The sequence below is a fragment of the Platichthys flesus genome, chromosome 17 (genome assembly GCF_949316205.1).
Source record: "Platichthys flesus chromosome 17, fPlaFle2.1, whole genome shotgun sequence".
NCBI lineage: Eukaryota > Metazoa > Chordata > Actinopteri > Pleuronectiformes > Pleuronectidae > Platichthys > Platichthys flesus.
The window spans coordinates 9,129,248-9,147,856 of NC_084961.1; the positions used below are offsets into that span (position 1 = coordinate 9,129,248).

At 43.1% G+C, this 18,609-nt stretch overlaps 2 protein-coding genes across 8 annotated transcripts in view; one reads left to right on the forward strand and one right to left on the reverse strand.

The window, feature by feature from the left end:
- spire1a (spire-type actin nucleation factor 1a) overlaps positions 1–8,221 on the forward strand; it is a 29,541-nt gene extending 21,320 nt beyond the window's left edge. For 2 of the 6 annotated variants that reach the window (XM_062410289.1, XM_062410290.1), the window contains exons 9-19: positions 1,023–1,070; positions 1,482–1,639; positions 1,966–2,047; positions 2,167–2,309; positions 3,554–3,577; positions 4,006–4,035; positions 4,866–5,003; positions 5,082–5,152; positions 5,334–5,361; positions 5,510–5,670; positions 5,876–8,221. In XM_062410289.1, the coding sequence (XP_062266273.1) occupies positions 1,023–1,070; positions 1,482–1,639; positions 1,966–2,047; positions 2,167–2,309; positions 3,554–3,577; positions 4,006–4,035; positions 4,866–5,003; positions 5,082–5,152; positions 5,334–5,361; positions 5,510–5,670; positions 5,876–6,152 (1,160 nt within the window). In that variant the 3' untranslated portion in view covers positions 6,153–8,221. The remainder of the gene's footprint in view (positions 1–1,022; positions 1,071–1,481; positions 1,640–1,965; positions 2,048–2,166; positions 2,310–3,553; positions 3,578–4,005; positions 4,036–4,865; positions 5,004–5,081; positions 5,153–5,333; positions 5,362–5,509; positions 5,671–5,875) is intronic. The other 4 variants (XM_062410291.1, XM_062410293.1, XM_062410292.1 and 1 more) reach the window with 2 other exon arrangements.
- A 1,358-nt stretch (positions 8,222–9,579) lies between these two features.
- klhl38a (kelch-like family member 38a) lies at positions 9,580–17,705 on the reverse strand. 2 transcript variants are annotated; one of them, XM_062409222.1, is made up of 4 exons: positions 17,609–17,705; positions 12,504–13,860; positions 11,934–12,039; positions 9,580–11,471 (listed from the first exon to the last, which is right to left on the reverse strand). In XM_062409222.1, exons 2-4 carry the CDS (start codon positions 13,857–13,859, stop codon positions 11,182–11,184), a joined length of 1,752 nt encoding a protein of 583 aa, XP_062265206.1. In that variant the 5' UTR covers position 13,860; positions 17,609–17,705; the 3' UTR covers positions 9,580–11,181. The 2 variants fall into 2 exon arrangements, with proteins under 2 accessions (XP_062265206.1, XP_062265207.1); XM_062409223.1 differs by lacking the exon at positions 17,609–17,705 and adding an exon at positions 17,309–17,443.
- Positions 17,706–18,609: the final 904 nt, after the last annotated feature.

Consider the following 18,609-nt stretch of genomic DNA (forward strand, 5'->3'; position numbering starts at 1 on the left):
CGTCATAGTATTTATTAGAGCCCGAATGATTTATTGCTTGGCAGATAAAAATGTACTACTACTAATAAAATCTTTTATTTATGTAGCACTTCTCAAAACATGGTAACAAAATGCTTCACAGATAAAATAATATAAGAATAAACACACTAAATGTGTGACAGAAATTTAAACATGACCTCCCTATAAAATATCAAATCTGATTAGAGCGGTGTTTATATTTGCTGATATGTATCGATAAAAAAATACTACTACAGAATAACCAACATTAAAAATAATATTTATTTTATAAATTCAAGCTCTATATATATATATATATATAAGGTTGTATTTATAGTTATTTATGATAAAGTATTATGGCTGAACTGTACAATATCAAGCCTCAGTTATATTTCTCTGTCATAAGGATTTGATAACGTCATCTAAAGAACCAATGCTATTTTTGATGACACATTCGGATCAGAAATTCCCTTTAGTCCCTGCTTCAAAAGAGCAGCATATTCAGCATGTTATGAGCGGTTTATATTAAGAGTTTAAAAAGCTGTTGGTGTAGTAGTTTCTCACAGTCACTATCTGTGGTCTTGGTGATGAGTCGTTGAGTGAGAGCCAGTAAAGTGAAATCACAGATCATCAGTCTGCAGCCAGTGTGACCTGCTCATCACCCTAATCCGCTCTCACTGTGGAATATGAAAACTTACATAACAACTCAGATAAACAGTTGACCAGCAGATAAGAGTCTGGTTGTGGCTCTGCAGTTCATGACACCTAATCCAGACGGACATGTGAGAATAATATATATATATATTTTGTGTTGTGGCTCATCGTCTTATCTTCACTTCCCTCTGGGATTCTCAGCTGTGCACAAAACACCTGTGTGTCCCTGTCGCCCCTCACTTCCCACCTGCTCTGACAGATGCTTGCTGTCGTCGTGCCCTTCCTGTGGTTCCAGTCTGCTGTTAGGGACTTTGAAATTAGTGTGTGTGTGTGGTCGTGATGAAGACTGTCTTCTCTCTTCTCCTCTTCAGGTGCAGGGAAAAGCATCAGCACTCCTCAGGACCTGTTCCGAAGCTCAGGTAAAATACACGTGAACATCTACGCTGTGATCTGTTGTTTTGGCTTTAACTTTATATTGTTACTTATTATGCTTTCGGGTTGTCCGCCCCAGTCTTGTGAACACGATATCTCAAGAACACCTTAACTGAAACTGCACTGGCTGGCGATGGCATACAACCACATGGCGGAAATTCTAGTTTGTTCCCTGTAACCCAATGTACTCAAAACTTTTTAAGCATTGTTTGCTTTAGGAGAACTCTAACTTGTTACATGTGGTCTATGTATTTTGACTCTGTGTGGTATCATATATTTACATCATGAAGAAAGCCGTAGTTGCGCTGGCCAGCTGGTCAGATAAGGAGACAGCTCAGTTCTGGTTCACTCGTGAAGTTGGCGCCTGAATCCTCTCCTGTTCCCCCTTTGACACACAGACACTCCCGACGCTCCCAGGAAGTTGGCTGTCAGCACCCAGTCTCTGGCCGGCAGCACCAAGGGACCCAGTCAAGGTGGAGGCGTGCAGCCGCTCTGCCAGAGGAAGCGGCTGCTCAAGGCGCCCACACTGGCCGAGCTGGACAGCTCTGAATCCGATGTAAGATGATGGCTAAAATAAACACTTTGCTAACTGCTGGATAATGTTTTTCGTTTCTACAAGAAGAAGATCAAACCCTATAAAGTAAAAGACTCTCTGGACATAAATGATAAACTTTCAACTCTTAAACCGTTCATAAAGATGGAAAACATGACTGCTCCTCAAAAGTGAAGCCAAAGTGTCTCTCAAAGATTATTTCTTTCATTTTACGTAGTCTTAACTCATTTTTTAGTTAATTTGTTTTAATTCGACATTTGACGCTATAAAAACAAGGTGAAATGTCCTTGAGAGCTGACATTGACTGTGTGAAATGTTCTGTGTAACAGGAGGAGACCACACAGAGCAGCTCGAGTATGTCCACGTCTCTAATGGAGGACACGTCACCCGAGTCTGTCACAGGGAAGAAGGGTAGGAGTATTACCTTGAATATACTTTAACATATTATGCTCATCCTTTTGCCAAATATTCATTGTAATCACTCTCGTGTAATCTTTATTTATCAATTTCTTTTGTCCCTATGTCTCCAGCTCCTCCAAACTTCCTGCCCATCTCCGCCACCCCGCAGCCAGACAAGCGTCGGTCTCCACGGAGGAGGCACACCCTGGAGAAGGACGCCCCCACCAGCGTCAGGCCCTTTAGGCCTCCGTCCAGACAGAGCTCCAAGTCTCTGGTATGTTAACCAACAAGTTATAATAAGACCTGAAAGAATAAATGAGTGAAGCCCCTCAGGTCGATGACCGGTTTTTAATCTTCTACATTTCATCAGACACAACAGATTTTCTGCCCAAGTGGAAAAACACTTTGTTACATTATTAAACTATAATATGATTTTACGTTCTCTACTGTTGTACCTATGATATCCTCAAATCTTATAAGATATATCTTTATAAAAAGCAGGGTTTTAGTCCTGAACCGGGACATCGTGTATTATATAACCCAGCCTGTTACCATGGCTACGTCTCCCAACAACACCGGACGCACAATATATGTCTGTTGAAGCCGGTCCCGTCCTGTGACTGGTCATTTGTTTGGCATGAGGTCACTGGTTCTCTGAGCTGCTCTGTGCTGGTCGTATGATTCTCCTGAGGTTGATGCATGTAATTGAAACCACAGGACAGGCGGCTGCTGCGAAGGGCATTTAGATGGAACTGGTTTGTTCTCACCACTTGTTAGTTAAATGGCCGAGGCCCCAGCTCCTAGCAGCAGAAGGTCGTCGCATCAGAAGACACGAATAGGACGGTTCTCGTGGTTGTAACAAGCTGTTATTGAAATTTCACAGTATCTCCTACTTTAAGTTTTAAAATAGGTTTCTCTTCTATTGCTATTTTAAATATGAGCCAGAGGAAAGTTGGTCTTGAGCACCACTTGTCATGTCCTTTTTTTCACTTTATTAGTCTGATATTGCTGATGATTCACTTAAAACAACCTCCCATCAAGAAGGAGAATAATTCAACTTTTGAAAGTTCTAGGCAGACCAAAGTAGAGCCCCTCCGATTTCTTGGGGCCAATCACGATGCCAATATTGGGGAATAAAAACATTATTTATCGATATATATATCGATAAATAATGTAAGACATGAAGAATAAATGAAGAATAAAAAAATGAAGAATAAATGTATATACATATATAGGTAAAATCTAGAAACGTAAATAAATCTCTCCTCTGCATTATTTATTCTGCTAATTTGTCATATCTGCAAATATAAACATGGATGTCTGTGATAGGCTCTAGTCTAAAAATAGCATTTACAGTTTACAGCAAAACCAGGTGTTGTGTTTCTGTTGAACACTAAGATCTTTGTTGCAGCCCCCCCCCCTTGTGGTGCTCATGTCTCAATAACGTGTTTACACTGCTCGACTGTCGTGTCCCAAAGACTTACTCGCAGTTATTTTCTGTCTTGTAAATTGCTGCAGCTGATGGCGGATCCCAGCTCCAAGGTAACTTTGTCAAAAACCCTCCTTGCCCATCACCATCCATATTGTTTGTGTAGGATTAGTCTCAGGGTCCAAACAGTCGGCAGCACGTTAGTCGACACCAGCTGTGATGTGTGATGTCCAAGAGCAGAAGAAATGACACAAGGAGCTGAAGGATGACGGCTGCCGTGTTAGTGAACAGTTCTCCTTGTGAGATGGACGCTGTCAGATGATGAATCATGAGACTCTGTTACTCACTGACTGTTGCTTCATGCCACATATGAGAAGAAATCATGTATAAGACATAATGTTTTGGAATCTTTTCCTGTAAATAATGAAATAACTGACCGAGCCTAACGAGCTCATTGAGTTGTATTAAATTTCATGAAGTGATTAGCTTGTTAAGATCCGAGGTCGTGCTCCTGTGTGAATGTCCTGTTCCCTCTGGTCAGGTGGAAGCTGCCAGTGGAGCGCAGGGCTCGGTATGTGACCGTTTAAACTGCATGTGATCCCATTTCACCATCAAACGTTCAGAGCACTGTGTGGGGGAACTCATCCAGAACACAGTACAGACGTAACGCAGCAGACTTGGGTGTTAGGTGAATAGGGGCTGAATCAAGGATGTAGAGTAACCAAGCAGGAGAGAAAGAAGGAGGCTCTTCGGGGGGTTGATAACCACTGGTTGGGTTTATTAAACTCTCTCACTACCTTATTCTCTGGTGCACTCTCACACAGCAGTTTATCAAATCCCAATCAGTCGAGGATAATCGCATCTTCTCCTTCCTCTTCTTTTTTTTCTTCTTCTTCCTCCTTTTCTTTTCCTCTTCCCTGTTCTTCTTCCCTTTTTTATCTTCCTCCTTCCCTTTTCCTCTTCCCTGTTCTTCTTCCTCCTCTCTTCTACGTCCTTTTCTTCTCTTGTCTTCTTCCCTCTCACGCATAAATGAGACCTTGTGTCGTGACCATCTGTGTGAACAGGAGATCTCTCGAGTCTTATTTTAGATTGTTTTAAAATGGAGCTTTAGTCAGCACTAGAGTAAAGAGAAAGGAAACCTATTGTGAAAAGCTGAGGACCACCAATATGGCAGGTGTTGTGTGTCACTGGAGGCATCATTTCACATTGTTGCCTGCTCTCACCTCCACCATCTCACCGCATGTTTGCTTTTCTGATTAAGTGGTGATTGCTGGGTGCTTGTGTTTCGTGGGATTCTCAGTATTTCTTTAGTTTTGCATTTAGCTATATGTTTCATATCATCTGTTCACTGATCTGTGAACGCTGAGGCAGTTTGCTGACATGTTGAGTCTCTTCTTCCAGGAGGAGTTCTGTTACCCGGCGGAGTGTCTGGCCCTGACGGTGGAGGAGGTGATGCACATCAGACAGGTTCTGGTCAAGGCGGAGCTGGAGAAGTTCCAGCAGTACAAAGAAATCTACAACGCTCTGAAGAAAGGAAAAGTAGGTCGTCCTCACTCAGCCTGATGTTTTCGGACGCATTCAAATGTCAGTTACTTCACCACATATTTTCCTCTCCAGCTTTGTTTCTCATGTCGGACCAAGAGGTTCTCCCTCTTCACCTGGTCCTACACCTGCCAATTCTGCAAAAGGTACATTGAATTGTTTTAGAAACACTGAAATAAAATTCTGTGACTCCGATATTCCTTCATATCTGTCGTACTGGACACAGCTCAAAACAATTTAGTGTAACTTGTTTAAATCTACATTAGTCTGAATGACAGCTACTGTTCAGTAATATCTAATTAAACAGTTCATTTTTATCTTTTCCAGGCCTGTGTGCTCCCAGTGCTGTAAAAAGGTAGGAGGCTGTCAACGTCTGTATATTTAACACACTCACAATCACTTTGCTTTAAAAAAGATTTAAACTATGAGTCATGATAACCGGCGTGTTTTCTATAAATACAGAATAAACGGTTTTAATCATTTTGTCTATCCTTCACCTTCAGATGCGTCTTCCATCGAAGCCTTATTCCACCTTGCCCATTTACTCCCTGGGCCCCAGTGCTGTGGCTAAAGACGAGGCAAGGGATGCGTCTGCAGCCGAGCCTGAGAAGAACCCGTTCGGTTCTGGACAAATTCGACACAGCCTGCGCAGGAGTGTTTCCAAGTAAGTTACTGTGGAGCTCGCAAAGTCTGCCTTTATGGGAATTGTTCCGATTATTACATAATTAAGAGTTCAGTGGTCAAAGGTCAGGGTAATCTCATAAAATGTTTAGACAGAAACTGCAATGATTGGGAGGGACAAGCAATGGCAGTGTGGTAATTCTAGGAGGAAACGTACAAATGTCTTCGTTTTCTCCCTTCATCCTCAGGTCGTCCAAACATGGCGGCGGCAGCAGCAGCAAAGACGAGCGGCCAGAGGGCGAGCCGGAGCTGCCCAAGGAGCTGACGGAGGACTGGGTCGCCATGGAGGTGTGTGTAGACTGCAAGAAGTTCATCACGGAGATCATCGCGTCCAGCAGGCGCAGCCTGTGCGTGGCCAGCAAGCGCGCCCGCCTCAATCGCAATCGCAAAACTCAATCCTTCTACATGTCATCGTCCAACTCCGTCAACTTCCGGCCCTCGGAGCGCACCATCAACGAGGTGTAGCACTGCTCCTGTGCACTTTTGTTATGCTGAGTTTATTCATTCCATGAAGAATCAAAATCTCCTCTTACGCTACCCGGACTGGTTTACCACAGTTTATGTAAATAGTGATTAAAAGAAAAAAAATGAAGCCATGAAGCCAGTCTGTCCCACCCCAAAGGTAGAAAAGGTTCTTATACCTTACCCCCCCATCTCAGGAAAAGATGGCACGCTCTGATTGGTCTTGACTAGTCAGTAGCTGCCAGATCACGAAAGAGAGCCATGTGTCTATCAGCAGCAGTGATGGACACGCTGAGCTGCCGATGTCACTGTTGTGAACCAGGTAAGAGAATGTGTATGTGACTCGAGAGCAGGGTTAGACGACACAGAAAGCCAAAGGCTGCAGTGATGTTTGTGTAAATAGCATCGACGCCCAACCCTGATCCTGATCCTGATCTTAGCGCCCAATAAGTTTTCCAGTTCCTGTTTACTTCGAGCACTCAGGAAGAACAACCGATTGTCTTTTGTGACAGAAATGCACTGTTGATCCTCGTGTCAGGTCTGCCGGGGACGATCCCCTCCCACTCCCCCTCCCCCCCTTTATTCTTCCAGCAACAAGTATGCCAAATGTTACATCATCACTCACTTTTTAGTCACATTTAATGCGTTATCACAAACACACTAGGGGTTTAAGAAGAGTCGGTTTATTTTTCACGGTGGGGGGTTCAGCTTTTAGTTGTAATGTATATTCAAATTCTGTGCCTGGTGCCAAAATGTATTTTTCTTTGAATGCCTTTGTAGTCATGGACCTACTGTACATATGTGTGATATATAAACTCAATGGGGGACATTTGAGGGTTCTGCATTGTTCTTGGTGTCTCTACCCTGCCATGTTCCAAGCTGCGCAAATCAAGCACAGAAACGTGGGATGTGAATGTGTACATGCTGTATATTTTAATTATTCCAAAATTTAATATAAACAAAAACTCAAATGAAGTAGAAATATAATTTTACCATGTTCTAGGATTCCTCCCTCCGGGGTTTCTTTAATTTGATGTAATTTTACTCGCAGACCTTTTTATTATTAGTGTCCTTATATTTGTGTTGATAGTATGATTTTTATTTCTATTGTATAGTTCATAAACTCCTCAGTGTTAAGATATTCCTAAAGCGCAAATAGCACTTTTATTGGACCAGTTTATTGTTTATGTTGAGGTTTATTTTGTCTTAATAAATTGATGATAATAATAATTAATCTTTATTTGTTACATCTGGGTCCATGGTGCCATCTCCCAGGGTTCCTCATGAATGAAGGTGTGTGTGTGTGTGTGTGTGTGTGAATGTCTGAAGGTTTGTTTCCAAAGGAAGAATAATGGCTCAAACTAAACACTCCACTGACTTGAATGTAGGAAACGTTTAAGTTAATAACTGTCAGTGAAGGAGCTCCGTGAACATTATAGACCAACCTGAATATAAAGTATACACTTAAAACATTTGGTGTTCATCTTGCGTTCTGTGACCGTTGTCACCAAATGATCACAAAGCCTGACCAGCTTGTCAACTGATGCCATGTTCCAGTAGATTAGTCCCTTCGATCAGCTCTACTTTGGACCTGTGTAACGAATGTGTGCATGCTGAACTGTGACCTATTTGTTTTTATCAAAGAAATTATAATAAAATCATCATCGTTCGTACCCTGTTGCAGAATTTCAAAGTTATCGCCAGCAGAGGGCAGTGAAGGGGAAACCTCTCTGTTTTCCTCGCCTCATCCTGTTTTCTTAGCGACATCTTGTGGTACAAGCTGTGTACAGCATTGCAACACTTCTCCAGAGTTGATATATTGGATAATGTTGATAGTGTAAAATGCTGCCATTCAAAATCTATCTCGACAGCTGACCAACTAAAATAGAAATCATTTTAAAACGTGTCCATTCAAACTTAAATACTTAAATGCATGTATGACCTCCACCTGCAAGTAGCTCTAGATTCACCGCCTGAAGATTTTCCTGGTTTCATGATGGTTGACATGGTTTTTATGTTGTTTTACTCTGGTATTGAAAATAAAATAAAACCTGTTGCTTATTTTCATTAAATGTTCTGTGTGTGTTTTTATTTCCACTGGTGAGATTTGTTTTAACATTTCCCTTGATTTCTCAGAGAATACATCCTGGATCTGGATGAACTGATGAGTGTGTGTGATTGGGTGCAGCTTGATTGAATGATGGTTGGGACTTGTTGGAGGTATGTGCTCTAGTGAGTGCCCTCCTTAATAATTTATGGTAAAGGTTGCTCTGTTTGTAACATTTCTATTTACATAAAAAAAAAACTCCACTGTTCTGTTAATGAGAACTGATTTCACAACCAGCCACTACATATAAAAAAAAGTAACTAAATATTGACTAATACTTCTTGAAGAGTTTTCAGAAACTGTTTGTTATACAGCATAATTTGTATAGTGGTAGATATTGGTTTGTATGTACAATGTGTGTGTTGCTTCATGCATGCTGCTCCTGTGTGTGTTTGTGCAGCCTAGCAATGAAATGTTACCCCGTGATGGGTTAGTAACAGACCCTGAAAATAACCTGGCTGAGCCGTGACCCTCACACTGTTTTCTATGGACACACAGCGACGCACACACAGTCAATAAAAAGTCTGAATAGGCTTCGCATTCAGCAGCAGCTCAGTGAAAAGTCACACAGTGTTGGTCCTAAACGTTGAGGATGACACTTGACTCAGAAGTGTTCCGATTTTTAAAGTCTTAGCTTTGTCCTGATGAGGATTTGGGTCCAGACACCAGAACATGAACACACATATACACACACACACACAGGGCTGTTGTCAGGCCTTCAGAGGGACCAGGCTAACGAGGGGGGACTCAAACCCACTGACAGTCTGAGCTTGCTAATGTGGGGTGTTATGAAATTCCCTCCTGGCCGCTGCTCTGAGACGAGATTCAATGTTTTGCCACTAATGGGCCGGGATCAAAATGCTAAGACAGAAATCTGATCCTAGATCTCTTCCCCTTAAGTCAGCTTCACTGAAGGACTGTATACATGTTGAGCCTGGTGGTTGTTATGTATGTGTGTGTGTGTTCGTGTGTGGGTTGGGGGTGTAGCTACATATTTAGGCCACATGTGGAGCTCCCACATGCTGGCTGACGCTCCGTGTGACAGGAATGTGCTCTGGGGGATCAAGAGGTCGCCACATGTCAGTCTCACTGTACGTGTGTCTGTGTCAACCATGTGCTCCTGTGTATGAAGGGAACATGACTCAGACGCTCTGCAGACAACTGGGGGAGCATTTAAGTTCGACTGGGGACCAGTAAGCGGAGACTCCACCAGTTGTTCTGATGCGTTGGGACACTAAAGCAATAAATTCAAAAGAGGATTGTGTTTGTTTTGTCACCACGTTCTGGAAAAACCTACGTCAGTGTTCCAAAACACACACACAGGGAAATCCATGATCATTTATAGACGTACAATACAAAAAAGAAAGATCTTTCACTTGTGCAAGTAACAGCAGCACATTGTGCACGATGCAGAGGATTAGGGACTCAAACAAACAGATGATTTGATCAGATGATTAGGTGAAATATTTTCCATGTAAACCATCACCTGGGGTCACGATACAGGAAGAAGACGCAGTGATGATAAGACCAGGGGCGTTTCAACAGGATTCGGATGCCAGGCATTTGCTTGGGGTCCCAAACAGAGAGGGGCCCCCCCCAGAGGACGGCTGGTTACATTACTCCAAAGCCAAGACAATTGTGCAGGGCCTCCCAGGTTCTGTGAAACGCTTCTGGGTAAGATATGTCTTCACAATCTCATTGGCTCACTGTCTTTTCTTTGCCCCATGATAAATAAATAAATTATTTTTTGAATATTACTCAATTCTGATCCGTTTCTCCCAACCCGGCTGGAGACAGAAATGGAAGCCTTTTAAGATCTTCACTGAGGATCAGGCTGCGACTAGAGTGGAGTTATTTCTCAGGAGCTAAATTTAAAACATATGAGAAAAAAGTCTAAATCTCATGTAGATCTCGAATGGAGCTCAGTAATGTCGAGGAGGAAAAGGAAAGACCAAGAAGAGATTCTATTTTGAATTTTCCTTTCTTCTGGGACATCTGGCATCTTCCTATGTTGTCTCGTTGTTTCCTCAGGAGATTGGAGGATGATGTCAGATCACTGATGTCCCCAAAACCCTTTTCAGTTATTACTGCGAGTAGCAGGTCACTGCATACCCAGCAGGCCCTTTACATTCAAAGATAGGAGTGTCACATTTCCTCACATCATCGGAGCTGCCTGAGAAGCCATTTTCTTGTAACAACGACACAAGATGAAAAATAAAACACAAAACATGCTTTGTTAGGGGGTAACAGGAATAGATCTCAGAGTCGTGGATTAAACCAACAAAACAGGATAAAGTCATTTCAATAAAACTGTTCTTCTTGGCTACATGTCAGCCATATAGAGCAATAAAGATCCACCATGAGGGACTTTGCCATGGGAGCTTGTCACACTTCATCATTTTCATGTTAACCCGGTTAGAAGCATGAGGGTCATGGAGGAATGTGTTTTCTTCAAAGTGCGACTGTCTGATCGGACATTTTAATAAACACGTACAGATATTCAACAAGTGTTCAGTTTTTGCAGAACAGCTGCGAGTCCTCCGCTGTGTGAAATTAACACATTAACACGTTAAGTTAGCATCAAACGCGTGCAGCCGTCTGCGGAAAGAGCTTTTTGGATTCTGTGTCAGAGCAGCTGCTTGTTGTGCAGACGGCCTCTTGTCATCTCCGGGGTTCGGTTCCCCCCCAGGTGCCTCAGACATGACGGCTCTGCACGTCGGTCCAAGCTCGTCTTTGATTGACACCGTGAAGTCAGCCTGGATTAACGTCCCGCTAAGCTGCGGCAGAGACTGAGCCGCATAAGGGAATGCAGTCTGTTACAAAATGGTTTCCCATTTATGAAGCTAGAGGCCGATAGATCATCACAAGAGGGAGGTGGAGAACTTCTAGCCAATATTTACCAAAAGCGGCAGATTGGATGAAAGGTCATGGTGGGTTGGGTCTATTGGATACACAGACCAGTGGCAGGGAGCCATGGTCGAAGAGCTTGTACGGCAAAGAGCCTTTTGACGTCCAAACGTCCGTCTTTGGGTCGTAACACTCGAAGCAGTCTGAGTCCTCGATGACATCTTGGCTGTTGAGGATGCGTCCACCGGTGACGTAGAGCTTGTTGTTGATCACCGTCGCGCTGTGGTGCATCCTTCGCTCCTTCAGATTCTCGCACTTGACAAACTTGTTGGCTTTGGTGTCGTAGGCGATCATTCGCCTGGTGTACCCTGGAAATTAGATTTTCAGGTGAGGTCAGGTGTTAAGATTCTTATAAATATCAGATGAAAAACCCACAGACCCTGTTTGCCTGGTTGTAGCCGATTCCTCTGAGCCACTGTTTTTTGATAACAATCAAACACACAACATCGGAGTGTCACCAGCACAATTAATATGGGCACTGCTGTCAGTATCAGTCAACCCAGATTACACTGTGGTGAAATACTCACAAGACAACAAATGTGTAACAGTCCACATCTGAAAATAATGGATATAATGTGAATGTTGCTTAACATTGGCAAAGTGCTATGAGGGAAGATGTGCCCCTTTGGTTGTGAGGAGTTCAGGTGTCGCATGTCAGAGAATTCGGACATAAAACAAGTTTGGAGTTCCACAGCAGAAGTCAGTAATATAATATCTGGCCTTTCACTTTGTAAACACTTGGGACAACAACTTATTAAGTCTGAACTCACCTCCTATGATGTAGATCCTGTCCTCTATGACGGCAGCTGGGGCACAAACGTTTTTCACCGTCCTCGTCTCCAGCCTCGACCACGAATTGCGAGCGATGTGATAAACCTGTTGACAGACGACACAAATCAACACTCATTCTGCTTTTTAGATTCAACATGTGCTGACTTTCTAAAGAACCTAAAGGGATGGTTCACTCAAAAATGAAAATTCTCTCATTATCCCTCTCCACTTTTCCGATGGGGAGGGGGTTGAAGTGTTTGAGTCCACAAACCACTGTGGAAATATCAGGGTGAGCAGCGTTGCAGCCAAATCCAATACAATTGATATAAATGACAACCAATTCTTCAAATGTAAGAAAACAACATAAAAAAGGCCTCCATACTGCTCCTGTGATTTCATCCGAGCGTAACCCAAAGAGCTGAGTTGATAATGATTGAATTTGAATTTTTCGGTGAACTAGCCCTTTGAATAACTACAGATATTCTGACAATTAAATGATGTATGCCATGTCTGAATTTGTATGTCAACCATTCCTGGCTCTTGAGTGTTGATCCATTGCTCTTATCTACCTGAATCAGCCTGACTGGGTTCTGCATGGCGTCCTCCCCTCCAAAAACATAGATCCTGTGATCACTTGCTGCGACGGCCGGATGCAGCACGGCTGTGGGCATCGGCGCCATGGCCTCCCACTGGTTAAACATGCTGTTATACCTCTCCACCGACTGAGAGATCCGCTTGTCTACCCCGATGCCTCCCAGCACAAAAATAAAGTGCAGGTAGGACACACTCTGGTGGGCGTATCGTGGCTCCGACATGGGCTCGGCAGTCCTCCATTGGTTGGTCTTGAGGGAGAGTGTGTACACTGTGGCGCTGACCGAGCTGTCGCCCGACGTCATGCACAGGCTCAGGCCGCCGAGCACATAGAGGATGCTGTGTATGCACACGTATGCAGCTCTGTAGAGCCGCAGGGGGAGCTTGGCCAACCACTGCCAACGATGGGTCCTCTCGTCGTACAGCAGTGCTTCACGTGAGGTTTGTTCGTTGTTCTTGCGTCCTCCAACCACCACCAGTGTTTCTCTGCAGGTGTAGCGTCTGGGTGTGGTCCACAGCGGCTTGAGCTCACGGCTACACTTATTGCTGACGGTAAGCATCAGGCGACGTACAGAATCGATGATCTCGGTGCACAGTGTGGACGACTGCACCAGGGGGTCATTGGCTATGAACTGGAAGAGGTACGTTGGGTGGATGTAGCGCAGACGGACCTTCTTGAAGAGGTCGTGGATCGCGCCGCGTCGTGAGAACGGGTCATGGTGGATCCACGCCAGCAGGGTCTCAAACACCTGCTCCTCCTCGGCACAAAGGCGGTCATCTTCGAGGTAGCACATGAGCTCAGGGAGAGACAGCTCGCAGAAGTCCTCAGTGGCAGCCACGTCAGAGAAGCACCTCACGGCCATCTCCTTGGCCCTCTCCCTCAAGCTCTCACAGTGGAGAATCTCCGAGAGGCGGATCATGCTCAGACAGTTCTCTGGACTCAGCTGCCCCTGGAGAAACAGTGAGCAGGCCTCGAAGAGACCTCCGTAGTGAAGCATGGATGCTGCCTGCATGAGCGGCAGCACAATCTCCATCGTGATGGAGATGCAGCCCGTGTAGACGTAGTCCACGATGCAACTGATGACGCTCGAGGAGATTCCCTTCAGGTTCACGCGGGTCTGGCTGCTCTCCAGGAAGTTGCTGCAGAACATTGCTCGGAAGTACGGGCTGCTGGACACCAGGACGTTCCTGTGGCAGGGGATCTCCTGATGCTCTGTGCAGAGCAGGACGTCGGTCAGGATGCGCTCCTGCCGCATGATGTTGAGCTGGACGAGGAGGTTGGAGGGAAGCTCGGTGTCTTTGAAAGAGAAAACTTCACATGGTCCACAGGCCATTCTGTGGACAGAGGAAAATGTTAGACTAGTAAAAAACGTTTTTAATTGAAGGAAAACTGTTGAAGTTGAGTTTATTGGGAAATACAGTGCCTTGCACTGTATTTCAAGGGAGGGTGAATAAGTATTCACCCCCCTTGGAATTTTTTCCATTATGTACTGTTACTAACTGGAATTCAAGTAGACTTAAATAAACCTTTTCCCGTTTGATCAACAAAACATGCATAGTACTTTGGAGGTGCAAAATACATTTTATTGTGACACAAACAATAATGAGAACAAAAAAGTTGACATCTGTTGGGTGCATAAGTATTCACCCCCCTGGGTCAATACTTGGTAGAACCCCCTTTCGCTGCAATTACAGCTGCAAATCTTTTGGGGTATGTCTCTACCAGCTTTGCACATCTAGAGATGGAAAGGTTTGTCCATTCTTCTTGGCAAAAAAGATGAAGCTCAGTCAGATTGGATGGAGACCGTCTGTGAACCGCAATCTTCAAGTCTTGCCATCGATTCTCTATTGGATTGAGGTCTGGGCTTTGACTGGGACATTTCTTTGTAGCTCTGGCTGTATGTTTAGGGTCATTGTCCTGCTGAAAGGTGAACCTCCGCCCCAGTCTCAAGTCTTTTGCAGACTGCATCAGATTTTCTTCAAGGATTTCCCTGTATTTGGCTCCTTCCATCTTTCCCTCTATTCTGACCAGTTTCCCTGTACCTGCTGAAGAGAAGCATCCCCACAGCATGATGCTACCACCACCATGTTTCACTGTTGGGATGGTGTGCTCAGGGTGATGGGCATAGTTGGGTTTTCGCCACACATAGCGTTTTGCATTGAGGCCAAAAAGTTCAATTTTGGTCTCATCTGACCAGAGCACCTTCTTCCACATGTTTGCTGTGTCTCCCACATGGCTTCTGGCTTCTTGTCCTGTGGACACTGGACAGATTCTCCCACCTCAGCTGTGGATCTCTGCAACTCCTCCAGAGTAACCATGGGCCTCCTGGTTGCTTCTCTGAGTAATTTTCTCCTTGTCCGACTCTTCAGTTTGGGTGGACGGCCTCCTCTTGGTAGGTTTGCGGTTGTGCCATATTCTTTCCATTTTCTTATGATGGATTTTATGGTGCTCAGAGAGATGTTCAAAGCTCTGGATATTTTTTTATAACCTATCCCTGCTTCATATTTCTCCACAACTTTATCCCTGACCTGTTTGGTGAGTTCCTTGGTCTTCATGATGCTGTTTGTTCAGTAATGATCTCCAACTCTGAGTCCGTCACAGAACAGGTGTATTTATACTGAGATTAAATTGCAGACAGGTGGACCCTATTTACTACAAATGTGACTTGTGAATGCAATTGGTCGCACCAGATCTTTGTTAGGGGTTTCACAGTAAAGGGGGTGAATACATATGCACTCAAGACTTTTCAGATTTTTATTTGTAAATAATTGTGACATCCATGTAATATTTCCCCCCACTTCCAAATGATGCACTATTTTGTGTTGGTCCATTACATAAACTCACGATGAAATAAATTTTAATCTGTGGTTATACCTACAATGACAAAATGTAGAAAAGTCCAAAGGGGGTGAATACTTATGCAAGGTATGTCCTGTCTTTCTGAGAGTTTGATGATAACATCAAAACCAGTCTTATATCTGTACATTATCCATGAAACTACTGCCAGGACACGGTTAGCTTAACATAAAGAATAGAAACAGGGAGAAACGACTAGCCTAGCTCTGCACAAAGTGAATAAACCCACCGACTAGCACCTCTAACACCTGAACTTAGCATATCAAACCTCATTTGTGGTTTGAGAGGCGTGTATGTGCCAGGAAATGTGACTTTCTGGAGTCTGATTGAGAAGAATATGAAGAATATATATTAATACTAAGGATAATAATTGATATTCCAAAAGAAGATAGTTAGACCTCTGAAAATGGCAAATCTACTGAAATGCTACTTTGCTTGTGAACTTGGCATGACACTTTTTCCATACAGGTATTTTTCCTTCTATTTCAAATATGTGTATAATGCATTATGTTCTCAAGTAATGAAGAATTTATTACAGTAAATTACTACATTACATAAGTTGGTTCATTAGTAAGTTTATCATTGTTTCACAGCTCTGTATGTTTACGTTCTCCCCTACAAACCATGTCCATCCTTACACAATAACAACAGTAACAAACAAGGACATCTCATTAACATGAAACACTGACATGCAGTTAATAGCCGGGTTAGTGGTCGGCTCAAGTTCTTATTTAATGCTGCTACAGCTGCACATACCAAAGCCCTCACACATCTTATTGACCTCTGCCTGTGTCCCGATGGGCTTTATGTTAAAGTTGATATTGTGTGCTGTTTACCAGTTTAATTTGATAGTATTAAAAAATTGGATGTCAACATACACTCTGGAACTATTTGGCCTATTTGTTTCATGTGACTTTTATCTGGCTCATTATACTAACCATGTGGATCCCCGGGATGGTAAACACATTTATTTATTAGCTCCTGCCGGGCAGCTGCTCTTAATGTGAATTACTGACTCACACGTTTCTATTTCTAACACCTTCTAATTTACCCTGATTCATCCAAGTAAGACAGATCTCGTGTTTAGCTGCTCATCACTGCAAAACACTATCAGAGCTAAATCAACACACTTATCTGTATTTGTTCTTCCATCACTTATATTTCTGGAGCTCTCTATGCTATTTTCTATATGTAGTGTTTGCTTTTTCATGAACCCTACCCCTCCTCTCAGTCCTTCTCTCCCTGGTTGTCGGGTTAGTGACGACCCTGCTGTTAAAATAGCAGGAATTTCATTGGGCTATTAACAACAATTAGGTCTTCTAATCACTCCCAGGACAGCTACTTGTTTACCCCCACTTACGGGCCTGGCCTGTCTGATATATTTGGACCACTAATCATTATTGTACACAATGAAATGCCAGAGGCTGTTAGTGACATTTTTCCATCAACAGTTTTCTCTAGGGAGCTTTGAAAGAAAACTACAGGTACTGAGAGACTGAGAGCTTAATTTAATAAACTGCATCTGAATTTAAAAGTTACCATAAGTCGAATTATCAATAATGTTATTGTACATTACTCAGGTAGACTTCTACCAATTTTTTCCTTTGTATCACGATAATGTGTCCGAAAAATAATCAGATTTATCAATAGATCATCACAAAATCAGAATGTTTTTATCATTATTATTATTATTTCTATTATTATTAAGTATTAGCATGTGGCACAGAGTCCTTCCAGTCATGTTACAGTAGAAGTGTCTGACTCAGAAGTACATATTTATTCTTTTAACATATTTGTTTGTTATCATTTACTGTTGTCGCCAAATAGAACATTTTCAATAAAATAGGATTTGTGTCAAATGAGTAAAATCTCTCCCTGGTGAAGCTGCAGCCCATCAGCAACATCTGTGCCTGGGTGAATCCTTACCTCCCGCCCTCAGAAAGTCAACAATATCCAAGATGTCTTGTTAGTGTGGTCTGAAAAACAATCATCTCCAAGCGCACGGTGAAAAACATAGTTCAGAAAGAGAGAGTGGGTCGTGTTCTCCTGGCGCGAGAAGGGGCACAACACACAGAAACGACGAGGCTCTGCAATGAGGAGCTACGGCGCTCGCCATGAGGCGACTGTGTACATTCCTGCACCTAAGAATAGTATCCTGGGCCGCTGTGACTCCAGCCAGGCCTCTCATGTGACACAGAGCTGTTTGGTACCTAGTTGCCGGCTTACCAGCTTCTGCCAGGGTCCGGCGGAGGGGGTGTTCATAATAGCCAGGGGAGGGAGAGTCATCAAGGGTTCCTGAGTTAACCATCGGGCCCACCATGGCTGGGGTTTAATCAAAGTGTCGCTGAGCTGCTAACCCTTGTCCATCTCCCTGGGCTGCCTAAGTGCCGCCCTCCTCCCATCCCTCATGTGTGTAACACAAGATGATGGTAAATATAGAGCAGCGCTGATGGAGCAGCTTGATCAGGAGAACCAGCTATAAGATCTGGGCTCAGTTTACCTCGAGGTGTGCTGCTGCTCTACTGCCACCAGTCACCTGTGTGAGGTGCCAGGTCTTCAGGGGCATTGTGTGTGTCAACCAATCCCCTGAATCCTGTGGTGGAGATTTACTGTTTGTCCTTTATGTGTCTGATTGTCTTCTTATCAGAGTTGAAGTTAGAAGAAATACCGCCCAGTTAAAAGTGACACAATATGGAATTGAGGACTGATATACAGCTAAAAAATGTTTTTATAATAAACTTAATTTATATAGCACCTTTCAAAACACAGTCATAAGGTGCTGTACAAGTTAAAAAATAAAAATTGAATGCAAACATATAGAAAACAGTTCAAAAGCTGATTTGGTTAATGGTAAGAAAATACTGACTATTGTGTCAAAAATGTGGTTTTATTTAATGTCAATGATTTTTTTTAAATCTATTTCTATTTTTTCCTTTTTCAATTTAAGTATTTTGAAGCCAAACATTTGTGATATCCTTCGTTATAATTAAGTATTGTATGTCTTCTTTCTTGTCTCAAGACACTCAAAGTCTTTACACAAGAGGCTTTCTGTTGAGAACAAATTAAAACTCTTGCTATATAATTTGTTTATGATTTATATTTTATGACCAAAAAATTGAATTATTAACAGCTTTATGCTACTAAAGTTGTATTTATATTTTTAGGTTTCCTTCGTCCACAGTTTGAGAAGAGAAAAAAGTTTCCACCAATAAATTCCAAAGAGGCAT